Below are 18364 nucleotides of genomic sequence, written 5' to 3' on the forward strand. Positions count from 1 at the left end.
TTTAGTAACATCACACAAACTTTCAAATTCATCTCAGTTGAATTAGTTAAAAAACCTATGATATTATCTACCAAATTATACCTAGAATAAAAATTGTTCGTCTTTGTTAGTAGCTGTGTTCATTGTGCTTAAACCATTATGTGTTTCTTGCATGCTTTTAGGTAATTTTGGATATAGTACTTTACGAGCATGATGGATGTTATTTCTTATTAATTTCAAATCATTAGTGTTTATCGAAGGTACATCGCTGGTTTTCAACTCGGATCTGATAAGCTTTGAAGGTCATATAGAAATATCATCTTGCAGTGCTTTTCTTTTAAGCAAGTTATTTAACTTTGTCTATTCAGAACCTTGTTATCACATTTTTGGTGATTAAGAACGTTACATTTCTCTAATATATCAAAAGTGGACGATAATTAAAAAAAAAAAAAACACTTACATGTATTAATATAACACTTCCAACTTTGTACATCATTCCACAACATTTTGTGAAAGTGAAATTTAAATCCGCAATCTTTGATAATAATTTTTATACCTTTTTCGTTTGACATGAAATCCATAATTTAATTTTTATATAATATTAACACTATAAAACACTATATTTATTTTATTTTATATTAAATTGTCGATGGTTTTTAACGCGACCGTTCGGACTTATGCGATACAAGGTTAGGCTGTGTACTAGCTAAGGTCGCACGGGTAACTGTTCTACGTCTAATTTGGTGACTCCGATATAGCCGAATATCGCACCGTCGTGGCAGTTAATCCTATACCAGTTGAAGAAGGGTAATTGAACTTCGGCTAATCTTTCGACTTTTAATATGGGTGATATAGGCCAATATTATTGCACCGTGGGGAGCTGTTGACCCCGTTTTAAGTGACAAAGAATTAAAGATACGTCGTTAATAGAAATAAATATAAAAGTCGTATAACTATATGCTAAGGCAATTATAAATTCCGCCGATTTATAAGTAGTCAATTTTTGGGTTAAATTTAAAACATATAAATTCCACCACTAAGTTTTTTTGACCTGAAAACATGTTAACTCGACCTATGGTAAAATAAGTAACTACTAACTAGTGATCATTATTAATTATTACACATATTTTTTAAATTTATTTAAAAAATGATATAAGTATCTAAATTTTAAATGTATTACCTTCGTATATAAATAAGAAATCTGTATATAAATTATTTACCTATTACCTATTGTAAATTATTATGATTATTGTTGCTTACTATTTTTTTTATTGTTTTTGCATGTTTGATAATTTTATATCATACCTATACTGTAATACTAATTAATTTATTACAAATGTAAATGAGTAAATCCCGAATATCTAAATAAAAATAAAAAATGTACTAGTTGAATTTCCATTTTTTTATCAGGTAAAAAAATTGTACCGGTGGAATTTACATAAAAAACGGTCTAAAAAGGTTGCAATTGGTGGAATTTATATGCGCCTCTATATTTGTGTGTATTTTATTTCAAATCCTCATAGTAATAAAGAAAATAATAATTTGTATGCTCTTAAGCTAATTATAGATGATATCTATAACAGTAATACTTATAATAAGATCATATTATTTTTCCAATGGGGGGAAGTGCCCCGTCTTGCCCTTCTCAATGGGCACCCATTTACTGGCAAGTTACAATGGACCCAATTCGAGTATTATCAAATAATACCGCGGACCCAATTCGAGTATTTTTGAATAACACCATGGACCCAGCTCGTGTTTTTTTTTAAGAGATCAAATATCTCGGGGCCCATCTCGCGTTTTTCCCCGGGTTGGGGTTCCCTACTACCTATAAAGGTGTTTATTTCCGAAACACAAGACGGACATGCGATATTATATTAGCGTTTTCGTAGGTCCATTTTAAATTGGAAGTTTAGTTATTCATTTACAGTAATGATATTCGTTGTAAGAGAATATTTTAAATATTGTTTGTTTTACATTTGCCCTTCGTTCAATGGAAGTGACTGAAGCCAAATAATTTTGTTCGGATATTGCATACTTTCACGAATAATAATAGTTTTCGGGGGACAAGTGAATAATAATAGGTAGGCATAAATAAAAAAAAACTTCCTTCAAAGTTTAAATTGCTTTTTTTTAAATTCAACAGTAAGCGCGCACACTCGGTCGTTTAAATTTAACTGTGTCTACGTATATAATAATAATATATTCATAGGCACACCAATACTGCACCTACCCGCAAATAACGTGTGTGCGCCTCAGAAAAAAAAAAAAAAAATTCTAAATCAATTAATTTCGTTCCTAACCCAATGCGGCAGTTTCGGATCATTATAATACATTATAATATTATTATACATAATGCATAGGTATCGCATTATAATAGGTATTATTGTGGTGTACCTACTGTGCGTGCGACCGTCGTCCGAACTCCGAACAGCATCCACCGTCGCGGCGGCGGCGGCGGCGTCGTTGGCCGTCAGAGAGAGCTAACGTACGCGATCGTCGTCGTCGTCGCCGCCGCCGCCGCCGCTGCCGTCGTTGTCGGTTGGGCCACACTCGTTCTATACTCGTTGGATCGTCTCCGTGACAGGCCGCCCCCCGCTCGGAGCACTGTACAGTGTACACACGCTGTTTTCAGTATTGCCGCGTAATACATTGCATCAGGTCGCTTTCTGCCCGTCGACGCCGCTCCACCAGGCGCACGTGTTATCTACGACGATAATATAATAATATACCATCGATATTATCATATAGCGTTGTTGTTACCACATTGGTTTTTGCGGTTCGCGCGCTGTATCTGTCTTGGAAAATGAAAAACGTCCCCGTCGGCAGAGACGATTTGTCGGTATAAAACGTCGTCACGGTGTCACAATCGAAAAAAACTAAAAACAATAACAATAAGTATACATTTCGGTAGAGTGTGATTGCGATTGACTGTAAACATAATATTCAAAGTTTAAAAGAGAGAAAAATAAAAAAAACCGATTTTTACCATCGCCGCCGTGCGTTTCCATCGCCCCGAGTACAGACGATCTGTGCTTCCCTCCCCGATCGCGACTTTTTTTCGACACCTTCGTTTTTTTTTTCTTTTTTCCTCGTATTTTTTTTTTTTTTCATTCTTAAACGTTTTTTCATTTCTGTTTGATGTTCAAATCGCTTACGCCCGTCGCTACTGTAGAAACATTGCCGTAACGTCGTACCCGCGCGCGTGTATATCACTATTACCTTAACGCATTCACTCCGATTCACTATATTTGAGTGAAATTCACCAATTACGAACACTGCGACCACGAAAATACGTCATACGATTCGGTACCTAATTTATGTATGGTAAAGAATTACCGCAAGTCGACGTTCAAAAGATCTAAAGCTGCCCAAAGAGTCGTCACCGAAATGAATCAACCAGCCGCAGCTGAGTTGCAGACAATGTGGAAATCCAGAAAACTTTGGACATCCATTCTGCTGTTTGTATTGCTGTTTGTCACACCAGGTAAACATTATTATATTAATATTACTTATCTGTTATTTAATTACTTATCGCTGTTATATTTAGAATTAAGAAATACAAATTTCATAACACGTTCATCCGTTTGTTTTTACCAATAAAAAAACATGGACCGAAAGTAAATTAATTAATTGTGGTTCGGCTATGTTTTTGTCATAGTTGACACAATTAAATTAATTATAATTATTTTATTCGTGATAAACTATTATAACATTTAATTACTGTACTGTTTACTATTCTTTCGGGATTTATATTATTTACGTATTATTTTCATATTAGTACGTTTACTTTCGTGGACAATATAACTATAAAGAAAGGTAAACATTAGACATTTATAATTTTATTATACAATGATTTATAAAGTCGTCTTTGTCGCAAAAAACCATGAAATATTTCAATTCACTGAATAAACTTTAATCGAAATAATTGCTAAAAACTGAATTACCTAAGTTAGTTGTATTTAGATAATACGACCCAATATTCATTATATTATAGGTATTTGCTATTATATATTATGCAAAAAAAAAAAAAAATTGTTATTTTATTTGCATTGTCGAAATATTTGAATATGGCTTACAATTTTTTAATAATTCAAGTTTCAACCATTATTCATATCTATCGAATTCCGGTACTCATTCAACATTTTACTAAATAAAGTAAAGAATGAAGTTATTTAAAGTATCGTCATATTAGATTTCTGAATAAAATAAAATTGGTTTTCAAAATAATCAAAAATATGTTTAATATGTTCAATGCCGCGGTACGTTTGCCGTGTTGTTACGGTGTCGCCGCAACAAATTTCTGCCCGTGTCAACTTCGACCACTGGTACTCAGATTTACTATTATTTTTGTAAATACGTATACATTCGACTACAACACATTGTATTAACATTCTCTAATCCTAATCTATACAAATATTTTCTTATAATTTATAAATAATAATAATTATATATTATTTAATAGTTAAATTTTATATTGTCGATGCGTTGACGCATAGATACATGTATATCATTGGAGAAATGGGAGTTACCCATTTGCTCTAAAAAACATTGATTCGTTTTCAATACAGTCCATTAGCGCCAAAATAAAAAAGGTATGTTCTTCCCGACAACCCGTTTGCGCCAAATTTATCTGCATAAGAATTTTACATTAACGAATTGGTTAATCTGTATATTTAAAAGATGTGGTGTCTATAATATATAATAAAATTATTTTTAGAAGTCTATAGATTTTAAAGTTTTGTATATTCTTGCACAGAAAGATTGAAAACAAGTCTTATATCAGTTTTTATTATGTTATACGATGTAAATGCTCCGTTATCGTTATTCGTCAAAAGAACAATAATAAAATTGCAGTGTGATTTTATCAGACATTCGTTTCGTTACCAACACGGCTACACTACTTGTCTAAATAATATCATTGTTTAGATAAATATAATTACATTATACTAAACAATATTTTTATTATAAATTATGAGAGTGGAATTCATGACAAGCAAAAGAGGGTAAAAAATGGTTGTAGAAAATGACCATGAATATTTTTTAGCAATACATCTTCTAAAAATATTGAAAATAAAGTTAGAGAATATGTACTAACTAATTATTTATTATTGTTTAAAATAATTTGTATTATTGATTATTATTTGAGAAAAAAAATTATTAATTTATTATAATTTAATATACCTACTGGATAAATTTGGCGCAAATGGACGATGCCCGGAGAAATTATAAATATATTTAATTATAATTTCTAAGTAATATTTTAATTGAAAACTTTTAGATTTAATTTAATTTATTACACTATAATATTATTAAGTTGGTATTACGCTAATAATAATAAAATTAGCCCGTCTTTACATTCCGGGAAAAAATTGAAATAACAGTTAATATATTTTTAAACCTAACATACAACTAAATACACCATTCAATTAGTAATGTTATCACAAATAACCAGAAATAAACATCAATACAATCAAACAACATCAGCAAAAATGATGAGACGTTAAAGTCAAAAACTAAAAATTTATCGACTATGGCCCGTTTTACATAGGCGCGCGTTTTTAGTTTACAATGAGTTAACTAGTTCATACGCGCCACTCCGACGATGGTGCGTTTTCCTCGTCGGGTTTTCGCGTATGAACTAATTCAATGCAAATTAAAAACGCGCGCGTACGATACGCGACCATGTGAAACGGGCCTACGTGTCGACAACGGTGTCCGAGGCAATACATTTTTTGACGACTGCGTGTCGACCGCAGCATTGAACGTGTTAAAGATACAACAATAGTAGGTACATAGTAGATATTAATATTATTTTCTAGACATTTTAAGTACGTACAAAAATAAAGCAGAATAGTAATTTTCTTAATCTTGACACTCGCAAAAAAAAGCTAATATTGTACGAGGTTATTTTTTAGTAAACGAAATTCATGAAAATAATTGTATCCTATGTAAAAGTATCGAACGTTAAAAAAGTTTGAAACATAAACAGTTAGAAAATAGTCATTTTAAGAAAAATGATCACGAAAGTTAATGGTTCAAACGCACATTTAAGCAATACCATTACATTATTTATAAACTTTTTACGTAAAACTGTTGAAATAACGACATCATTAATGGCATATACTAGCGTTTTTGAAGAAATTTAAAAACCCTTTTTTTATTTATAAAAAAATAATATATTGATTACACGATATCTATATTCTAGGAGTATATTTTATTGCACAAAAACGATGATAACTTACTACCATTCTATAGTATCAATAGATAGGAAAATTTATGTAAAATAAAAATACTTAAATACAAAGATTTGATGTTTATTTATTGCTTTAACTACTTGATAATTATAAAACGCAATAACTTAAATGCAATAAAATCCTAAACACAACTAAAATATAAATTATAAAAATATAATTTTTTAGGTTGTGTTAAAAACAATTACATTCGTTTTTTTTTTTAACTTAATATATTTTTTTTTATACTTAACAAAGGTTTTTTAAGGGGGTTAGATTGTTCTATAGGGAAGACTCAACTTATACCTCTCTCCATAGTAGCATCTATGATAGAAACCAACGCCGAGTTTTAAAATTATAACCATCTGAATAATTTTAAATTATATTTTCATTTTATTTAAATTTCAACGAGTGTCAATACATTTCTTTTTTAATAAAACACAATTCATATATATTTTATATTTTGATTGTTACCTTTACATAATATTATATTTTTTATTCTCAGTTAAAAATTTAGTCAGCTTTGTGTTTATTTGAATAGGTAATTTAAAAAAAAAAACATTTTTTGACAATAATAAATAGCTTAAATACAAATTTTACTTTAAAAAGGAAAGTCATATAATTCAACAGTTTTCGAATAAAATGTTGAAAAATTGTTGATAAAATATATAATTGCACAATTAAAAATATTGTTAACGTAATTCACGGTGTTTACCTAAACCTAACATATCAGTCACTTAAATGTTTTTAACTAAAAGTAAAATACAGGTTTAATATTATGATAACTATTTTATTTTCTGTAATCAACAAATCAAAAGTAATCTTATAAAAGTAAAAATTATATTAGTTTTACTTAAACTAACAGATCCCTATCTAAGCCGCTTTTTAAAATGCAAAATTAATATTTTTTTTTTTTAATACACAATTTTAGGTAAGTGATTACCTATGTACTAAATTTCAGAACTGATTGTAATAAACTTAGTTGTAAATCGCTTATACAATATGTATACAGTCCTTTTATAAATATTGATAAACGGGTAAGTCAATTTCCATTGATAATTGAATTCTGAATGCAATTAAATAGCCTATACTAAGACACCGCAGCTTTAGCTACTTGCCCAATTTTAAAAGTAAACTGTAAAATATTAATTTGTACCACTGATTTATAACTTAAAAACTTGTAACAACTGAATTGTACTATATTTATTATAAATAAATTCAAATAGAACATAAATTTAGATTATTAGAAAATTCTAGTTTATTCGTGTAGCAGACTTATTTATTTTTTTTTATATTTATAAAATTAAAAATATTGTTCACTTGATTTAAAAAAATAGATATACTGTGGATCTTTTTCTTAAAAAATAGTTAATAATTTTATCTACACTGTTTTATTCAAGAAAATATACAGTGATAGATAATTATACAATTATTATTATTTAGAAATATATTGGAATATCATGCATTATTGATACCAGCTAAAAAAAGAGTTTTAATAAACATTGTACATTTAAACTTTTAATATTATATGCAATTAATGAATTATTTATTTTTCTTTCTATCTGAGAAATTCCTATAATAATTTAAGGAACCTACTTTAGTGTAAATAATTAATTAACCAATATTGGTTATTTAATATATATTATATATAATAGCTCAATATATGTGTATGTGAGTAAAATAATAAAATATTTATGTGTTGTTCTAGTTTAGAATGAATAACGCAATATATAATATATATTTTACGCTTACTATATTATTTAGATACCTGTATAGTGTATATATGTGACTTAACTAAATTGTTTTTAACCACATTTATATCATAATATGTTTACTATTATGATTTATTATGTTGGTTGAACGTCGATTAATCGCTACTCTTCTTGTTAGACACTATTTTAATTACAAGTAAATGGCATTTAATTACTTCAGAAGCTGCATATTATTATATTGGACAGTGTTTTTAATACAGTTAATATGTTTTTTTTCAAATGTGTGACTTTTTACAGTATACTTAGATGAATCTGACGCTAGGTATAGGTACCTATGCAATCCACGGTGTAAAAAGGTGAAAAAAAAATTATAATTAATCTTGGAGGCGTTGCATTCCCGGTAAAAGTTGTAGTTATCGTAGTGTTTGTGTGTTAAAATTTACTGTAGTACATGTATAGAAAATGTCAGTTATTGTTGCGAGCATGCATATACATTCGTTAAAAGTTTTAACTACCGTCGACAGTTAAAAATATCATAAAGACATTTGTTTATTTCTTTTATTTTTTTTTTATATACGCTGCGTTTATTTGATAACGTTTCATTTACTGTTAAACGAGCCACTTCCTAAACGCTTGCGTATGATGAAGACGAATAAAAAGTACCTAATATATATTTAATAGTAATAATAACATATAATATTATAGTGATATTATTGCAGTACCGCCGGAAATACTTAGTGCGAAAAATAATTCGACTATGCCAATTTAATGTGATGTCGAAAAGAGACGGTTGAAAAAGAATGAATGGAATTTGATAGTGGTATAATAATATGTACCGCCCAAATATGTTGACGGGACCTGACAATGTAGCTTGTAGGTAAAATTAGACAATATTTTTCATCTAAATTAGATCAACTGGAATTTACAAAAATATTATTACTTATATCATGTGCGTTATAAATTATACTATTTTATTATATTATTCTTTCGTCGTAAAGTGGTTTAAGGAAAATAATTTAGTCAAAATAACATGCTGAACTTAAGTATATTACGTGATTGAACTACAATTCATAAGTCGCTAAAGGTATTACATGACTAACTGGTATTAAACATACAGTTCTACTTTAAAAAAATATATTATAAATTAATTGTTACACTTGAGAATTTTTTTCCTCATAAAATATGAATAATTTAAATTTTCATTGTATTTTTAAACTTTTAACGTGTATACACTATAATTGAATTACGGTGATGAGATAAATTTCTGATGGATAATGTTTTTTTGTTTTTAAAATGCTTCATTTTTCCATACTTTTTAATGAGCTTAAGGAAGAAAAAATATCAAAATGTAAATACAACTGATAAGAAAAATATAACAGTTTTTAGAACGGAATAAATACATTTTAAAAATATAAATACAGTAAATAATCTGAATATCTTTTGACTACCTGAGAATCATAATAAGAATTATCTTAGGTACACACGCAGTACATACAAATTAAAAAAAAAAAAAAACGTATATTTTTTAAACAAAGCTATGGATAAAAATATTAAATATATGTATTTGTGAATAAGATCAAAAGTGAATCAAAAGATGCAAAAACTATTCTTTCTATATAATTAAACACAGTGTAGCAGTATACAAAGTATATTTGTTTTGTTTTAATAATTCACTATCTATTGTACTAGATTTATTAAATAATAATATAAATTGAATAATAACGTTATTTTGAAGTGTTATTGTACGATTGAAAAAATATTGTACTATGTTTAAATTGTATTTTATTGAAATACTTTGAAGTAGATAGATAAACAATGTTTATAGTTCGATGAAAATCAATCTGTAATAGTTGTAGATATTTTGATACAATTGATTTTACTTTGTTTTTGAGAGTAGTACAAACTTAGATAAAACTTTGTTGTATTAATTTTTTAATAATGATTTTATTTTTCCTAAGTAAGAGTTATTTTTTAAATTAATGTAGGACTTAAGTTTTATACAATAATATTAATATTGAGTTATGAATATAATTTTGTTGTCGATACGTCATTTAAATTTATTTAATGAGATATTTTAATACCATTGAAAAGTTAAAAAATGGATATCGATCGGTGTCGAGGTTGAGCAATATTAAAAAATAAATAAATAGAAGAAAAAATGAAAAATGAGATTATTTACTGATTTATTTACATTATTTACATTTCATCTTGTGTAAAATACTGATAGTTAACATATAATAGTTTATCCATAATTAACCGTATTACGCAATTTTATATTATGTAATTAAATATGCTATGCATACTAAAAGTGTGTGTATAGAGTCTAGGTGTCACTTCGGGTATATTTCATGATTATTATAACTGTAAACTTGAATATAATAATACAGAAAAAACAACAATCCAAACAATTTAAATAATTCCATTAGAAGTCGAAATATAATATAATCAAATTATATTTTTGAATATTTTACGACGTCTAGTCTATAAAACATTAAAATATGAAATCAAGGAAAGTCAAAAACCATAAGAATTAAAAAGTTGTGAAATAATGAAAAAGTTTTCTTTAGACCCGGTTTTCTATTTTTGAATTTTGTTGGAACATATTAGTTTTCAAAACTCGTTGCATAAAAATTTGGCAGACAATAGAAATTGTCATATATATTTTGAGTGTTTATTGTGATCTTTTGAATTTTAAATTTCATTAATTTACCTTTCAATAACCGTAAACGGTTGTATTATGTTTATTGCAGCTTAATACAATTTGGCAACGAGGATTACTAAGAAACGGAGTTTTGTTCAATAAAAAAAGTCTTTGATTTTAACAATTCAATAGACTGATTGTCATTTGTACTGATTTAGATGTTTTCATCCGTAGATTTGTTATGCACCTTTTATTCAAGTTTTCTACACCAATCAGAAGTATTCATTATAAGTATGGTACATAATACTATTGCTGCGCATTATATAATACAAATATTCATGTTTCTATTCTTGCCAAAATGCATTTTGAAATTATAATATATTAAAACACAATATTTTTATTTAACGTTAGCTTACTATATGTAAAATGAAAATTAATTAAATTACTGAATACAAAATCGAACGAATAATCAAGAACTTATAAGTCACTATAATAGAGATTGTGTAACTGCTGTGGTGTTATCAGCCTTATTTTTTAATTACGATTTACAACCGATTAAATATATTTTATACAAGTAATGATTATTGTCAATTTGTTTTTGAATATGTATGTGAGTACCGTGTATAAAAAAATTCGAAATACATACTAATTGGAAGAATATGAATTCATATCAAAATATTTAAAAATTTAAAATACCACTACTTATTGTATAAATGAATACATTTTATTTTATTCAGTGTGTTACGAAGCGTGTTCTTTTTAACTAAAATTAAGAAATCTTCATTCAATAAAACTATGCATTACATAAACATTAGTGCCCTAACTTCAACAAATAAAAATAAACTATTGGGAATTATGGTTTGTTAATACTTATATAATTATTTAATAAAAACAATTGAATAAAGACGATATTAGTTCTATCAATATTTTCATAAGTGTATCAGAAAACACGGTTTAATTGCTATTATAATTTATTTTTGATAGTATTACATTTTGTGATTTGTTTATTTTTAGTATACCTACATTTTAGATTTTCTGGTTGTAAGCTTGAACCCATTTGGGTAAATTTATGTGCTTGTTTAGAAGCGAGAATGAGATAGAAATAGAAAAAGAGAGTAAATCCGTTTGTAAAGAGTAATTGCTATTTCTTTATCAGTCTTTACTTATAGTTTAGTTAATGTGGTTTACCTGTACCTTGGTCTATGGACCATATATTTAGATCCCACAAGACCTCAATAATTGAGTATGTAATACATTTTAAACCACATTTAAATTTCAAAAATATTATTTAAGTAATACATTTTGTTTTTTATGTAAATTGTTTAAAACAGAATACACACTTAAACTAGACATAATATTTATTTTTTCTCGTATAATACCTATTAAGTGTTACTGTATTATCTAGAACGTTATTTTTATTTATTTTTGTCATATATTTATTTATAATTTTTTAAAACAAGTTGTTTGTTATATTGTTAGGTTTAATTCTTTTGTTAGTTTTATATTTTTCAAAAGTTTTTGTCCCAAGGGTATAGTTTATGGGAGTCTAATTTCTTCATCTGCACCATTAGTGAGGAAGGTTAACATAATAAATAATCATAATAATGCTATAGATCGATATTATAAGTTATATTATGATACTATATGCATAATAGGTAACATTTTTGAAGTACTAATAAGTTATAAACCTTCATTATGATTGCAAATAAGTTAATATTTATGACATTTATAAACCTGATTAAATTTTACATCGTTTCAATAAGACTATAATTTATATCTTTATAGTTAGATACTAACAATATTAATTTCTAAAAAATTATTTTTAATAATTAAATTTAAGTTTTTATTCTGTATTATTGAAAAAAAAAAAATAGTAAAATTATTAAATATTATGAACATATTACCATTAAAATCTTTTTTATGATAATTCTATAGATTACCAAATTATGAACTATAAAAATAACAATTGAAATAGTGAAATAATTATAACATATAAATAGTAATGCTTAGACTAAGTAAAAATAATAACAAATATTATATCTATTATAAATTATTTAAGAGGACGCCGCACCCGCATGGCCGCATGTGTTGTCTCCGTCTTGCATACATACAACACAGCAAATTATTGTTCAGCTTTAACATTGGAATAAATTTATTTATTATAAAACTTAAAGGTAAGAATTTTATCTAGGCAGTAAAATAGGCTTTTATTAATATTATATTTTAAATTGAGTTATGAGCATTTTAAAGTTTTAATATTTTATATAACTATAATTCAGTTTAAAATTAAAATATCATTAAAAACCTATGTCATTGCCAAGATAAAATTCTTACCTTTAAGTTTTATAATAGGTATATTTATTCTTATGTTAAAGCTAACAAAATAAAATAGATTCTGATGAATGAAAATTTGCTGTGTTGTATGTAATATGTAAGACGGAAACAATACATGCCAATATGGCGTCTTCTTAATTGTGCCGAGAACGGTATAAATATTGTGCTTAGACACTATTGCTGCAAATAAATCAACTTATTCATTTATTCAAATGTTAGACGGTTCATAAAAGCCAGAAAAACAAAACATAAAACGTGCGTTCACAATAATGTAATCTACATTTCTAATACAACTGTAAAATGACAAGGAACGAAAGTATAATAATATGTTATAACATCAAAATATATTATTTTTCCTATGTTTATTGGCAGTAATGCTATTTTATTCAATGATCTGTTTGGCCCTTTTATAAAAAAATAAGAAAATATATGCTTCAACGATTTCCCTAACGATAACTGAAGACCACTGAAAATTTACAATTTGTATGCTCTATTGTTGTATTATATTATATCATAGCATGTCGGGGTTGTACGCGGTGCGTTAATTAATCATATTTTTAACTATATTATAATTATTTATTATTATCCAAGAATCGCTGATTTTTCGGGGAAGCCATTTCACTGCCGACAAGTAAACTAGTAAACTGTAAACCGTAAATGTGAAGATAATTGGCTGTCTTCAATATTGTGTCTTCGATGGTTTATGCGCCGAAAGCCACTTAAAGTGCACCTACTGTTTAGAGTAATGTTCCCTTAAATATGCGCACATTTAAAACCTATTTTTATTTTTTTTTAATTATTAAAGGGTTACTTTTGACAAATTGTGGCTTTGGCATAATTTTACTGCGGTACAAAAAAAAAAAAAAAAATTTCTAAAGAACATTTCAACAAAACTGATTGATGGGTTTTCCGTGTTACTAAAAACGCGCTTTCTCAACGACGTAGTGTATTTCGAAATATTTTTTAGACATTACCTCGAAAATCGTAGCATGCCGGTGTCTTTGAAATCGTTCGTGGATATAGTAATAGTAGTATATTATAAAACTAATTAAATCAACGAAGTAGAGCAAAGTATAATAACATTTATACAGGCATCGAATTACGGTGCAGAAGTTTTTACCTTTATCACATTTTCACAGACAGCGATTTGTGGCCTCCGAGTGTCCAAATGCTCCGAACCTATACGAATAATGTTTGATCCGACACGGACGTTACGGTGGTAAACTGCGTGGAATTAGATAAACTACAGCATACATCAGTACGTATAACCGTTTACGCGTCTTATAAGATACACGCACGTGTCCCGAAAACCAACAATTCGAAAATCATTATAAATGCAATAATATTAATTCGACAGTCTTTGACTGTATTATGTATTGTGGAAAACTTATACACACACATATATATACATACACAATAATAATGATTTCGAGAACACAGTGTGTACGCGCGCGCGCGCGTATACAGCGTGATGTAGTCAAACAAAACGGTTTTTAAGCAATCATCACACGGTTGGAACGACACGAAACGGCCTTTAACAGATTCAACAATATATTACGACTATATACAATAAATATTATATATATGTTATTTCTGATACCGCAACGGTGAGTGCGGTGGGTGTACAAGATTTTCGAGTACGGCGGTCGGGCAAGGACAAAGGGCTACTTTTGTCGCGGAATTCGTTCGCTGTAATATATACGTACGTTTCTAGCATTGACGATACAGCGAAAATTCTGTTTTTTCACCGCGCTGACGTAGGTATTGTGTTTTAGGTAGTTCCTTATAATGTTATAATATGTGCTTCATTCCCGTGGATTTTTGCGCGTAAACAAAATTATTACTTTGACGATGAGACATAGGTACATTTTATAATATAATATCGAGACGTGCGTAAGTATACAATACGCATGACATGCTGCTTTTTATCAAAATGGCGTGTCATCTTTTGAGACTTAAAAGGGTCGTGACTCGTGAGTTGGTCAGAGTATCTTGCAATGAACAACCCTAAAGGTTTTATAATAATATTATTTATTATATACCTACACAATATTTTCACATTTTTACCTTACTAAATTTAATAAAAAAAATATCATCTTATTTTCTATAATCAGGTAGGTGTAATAATGTCGGTATGAAATCAAAGTAACATTTATATTCCCACTTCTGTACATCAATAACCCTACTCTGTATTTAATATTACACATATTAAAATATAGAATTATGACATGTTAAAATGTAATGTATTATAGCATATAATAATATCGTTTATAACTCGTGTTGCTCACAGCGTTCAATTTGGACAGACCGTTTTAATAGCTGATGTCATGTAATTTGAAAACATAACCATCATTTTATTTTCATTATAAAATTCGGGTGCATCGATAAAAAATTACTATATAGCCTCTGTTGAGTCCACTATACATTACCAGATGAGGATATTTGAAATATCGAGTAGAATTGAGATAATATGATAACTTTTCTGCCGTCTGTTTATATTGCAGTCAGTTTGCGTTTTATCTAGTGATGTAGGAAATTCGCACAACGTGTGCGGATTTTTAATTGACCATGGCGTCTGCAACCACCGAACATTTCGCAAGAGGTGTTTGCCGCGAGAAGAGGAAATACAATTAACCGCACGCTAATTAATAATGTACGAATGTCGTGAAATTCGTATTGTAAATAGTTAATGTCCGATAACATTTACCTCAAATAAGTGAACTTATTGACAATCGACTGGGTTATAACGATATAAATTTTCAATTTATAATAGGTACTTACTTTAAGAAATTACTTTTTATTCGATTAATGTCAAACTTGTGTTGTTTATGTATTTTGTTTACCATAAAAACCATTGTAATCTGAACTATTTACTGTACGATACTTTTTACGCAGTACGATATATACGAACAAAAAAAAAAGAAATTATATCAAATAGAATATAGTAGGTATAATGTTCTACTTATAACAAAAATCTCATAAGTTATCCGTGCGATGTTCGAGAATGATGGTTCAATAAAAAGATTTATACAAAACACTCAGTCTTTGCGATGTGTCATTGCAATAATGCATAGACTAAGATTGAAACACATGCAATAATATAATAATAATATGATTTATAATTTGTCAGACGCGCTTGTACGAAAATATGTAATATTATATTATATTAATTGAATATTCTGCGCGATAACAACAATATTTAATTTAAAATTTAATACGCGAACACTGCTAAGTCAATATTGATTGGACCAGTATTAATCAAACGAACAATGAATAATTATTAATGGCAGTGAAAATATTATAACCACATGCTACGTGTTAAAAAATTATTATTATTTTTTTTTTTTTTATGGGTGAAGAATACTAGTAAAATATTATTAATTATTATTATATTCAACTGTTAATAAGATTTTTTTAGTTTGAGATTATTCTCCAAAATTTAAGGATTATATTAACATCACTAAAATAAATTATTCGTTTTAACACGCAATGGTATTTACCAAAATAATATATTTTTAGATACATAATATGGACACTGATAAATAGTTACTTTTAATAAAACAATACAATTTGAATTTTTAATTATTTTATTTATTTTTTATTACCTATTTATTTATTAAATTTAACACTTTTATCGACTTCATACAAAAAAAAAAAAATAATAATAAATAAATAAATAAGTAAGTAATAATATATTATTCTGAAACAAACTATTATTGATTTTGTTCATTGTTACATTTTATGATAATATTAAATACTTTATATTTTAAAATTGTACTTCCAATTTAAAAGTGCAATAGAATTAATTACTTAACTTATGTGATGTACCGAATGCCGATTACTTTGAAAAAACTAAATCATTATTATAGAAAATAATCAAAACATTTTAAAATAAATTGGATTATTTGCTAAAATAATTATAAATTCAAATATGAAGTAACTCCAGCTGATATTATGTACATATTATAGTATTTTTGAATATTTATTAAATAGATATTTTCAACTTAATCGATTTAGGTATCTTAATTTTTTTTATTACCATCATGATATGTTTCAACTCGTTAAAAATCGAAAAAAAATATTTATATTTCAAATTTTTTGTCATTAAAAAAAAAAACTTCTAAATATGTAAAAATAACTTATTGTATTGGTATATTTTGACAAACTTACTAATTTCTATGAAAAAATAAATAATATTTACGAAATTTAACTGTAAGTTAATCTAGTTCGTTAGTAAGAAGTGAAAATTAAAATAAAATACCACAACAATAATGTATATTTTATGTATACGGTAAATAAGTGGATGATTTTTCAGACCGTGATAAGTTTAATTTCCTAATTTTCAAAACCGTGTGAAACCGTTAAGAAAGGATTTACGACTTTAACCTTGTCACTAGCAGTGCTTCGGTTTATGGGGGGAAAAAAAATAAAAATAAATAATAAGAATAATTCCGGAGTTGGCGTCCCTTGAAATGTATATGCAGCGTTTATCAATGTATATACGTACCTCTAATAATAAAATCGACCTCTGTGGTGGCAAATATCGCAATAATTTTCGAGATCGTTTAAGGAAAAAAAAGGCACAATATCTAAAGTTACCGTCCGTCGTTAGCGTCGCTGGTGCGTCTCCCCTCGTTTAGGGCGACGAATGAAGTCGTAATTTTCATTGTAGTAATAGACTCCCAGGACGATTCACGTTGTTATTATTGTGTGCGCAATATAATATATTACAATAATATAAACTCAGTAAAATTTTACCTGTTTGTACACAAAACCGACACGCATAATGCAGTGTCAGTGGCGGCAACAGACCAGGTGGTGCGTCATTGGTTCGTAACAATGCGTGTGTGTTCATATATACCTACGAGTATATAATAATAGCGGTACGAAATATTGGCCGTTTTAAAAATGGGGGGAAAAAAGTCAATTGTTGCACACATTGTCATTCGACCATACAGCGGCGGCTGTGGCGTCGGTTCCTTGCGAACTTGGTAGGGGTCGTTACTGGGCAGTTTTTAAAAAATGTCAATAAATCTGCGAGTAAGCAGAACTAGTAGAGTTACCAAAATATTATATATTATATATTATACTCAAACAAACCAATAACTCATAATGTACTGCAGTGAAGAAAAAAAGAAACGAAGCTCAAGACATGTGTTTAGGGTCTTTTTATTTGCCTTTTGAACGTCGTCGTCGACGTTGTTTTTTTTTTTTTTTAAAGAACTACCATTCTATTTAATCATTATTACGTTATGTTACGTACCGTATTGTAAATGTTCCGACCACGTTTCATCGTCGTATTTTTCACGCCAAATGCCGGTCTTCGTACAGACCAAAAACTTTTGAAACCGTAACTATACACATAGCTACCTATATAATGTATATATATTATACAATTGGATTTGGATTTCGGGGCACGATCCACTAAACGTTTCAAAACAAAAGTATTGAAACTCACAGCGTAC

General features: G+C 27.9%; 1 protein-coding gene across 1 annotated transcript in view; it reads left to right on the forward strand.

Moving 5' to 3' along the window:
- Window positions 1–2556: 2556 nt before the first annotated feature.
- The window catches only part of LOC112591624 (neural cell adhesion molecule 1-like), a gene marked incomplete at its 3' end in the record, with an annotated part of 131428 nt that continues 115620 nt past the window's right edge, over window positions 2557–18364 (forward strand). Inside the window, 1 exon segment of the mRNA XM_025335493.1 lies at window positions 2557–3466. Coding sequence (XP_025191278.1) covers window positions 3304–3466 — 163 coding nt within the window.

This window comes from Melanaphis sacchari, unplaced genomic scaffold (assembly GCF_002803265.2).
Source record: "Melanaphis sacchari strain LSU unplaced genomic scaffold, SCAv2.0 Contig13_pilon_pilon, whole genome shotgun sequence".
In the NCBI taxonomy this organism is placed as follows: Eukaryota; Metazoa; Arthropoda; class Insecta; order Hemiptera; family Aphididae; genus Melanaphis; species Melanaphis sacchari.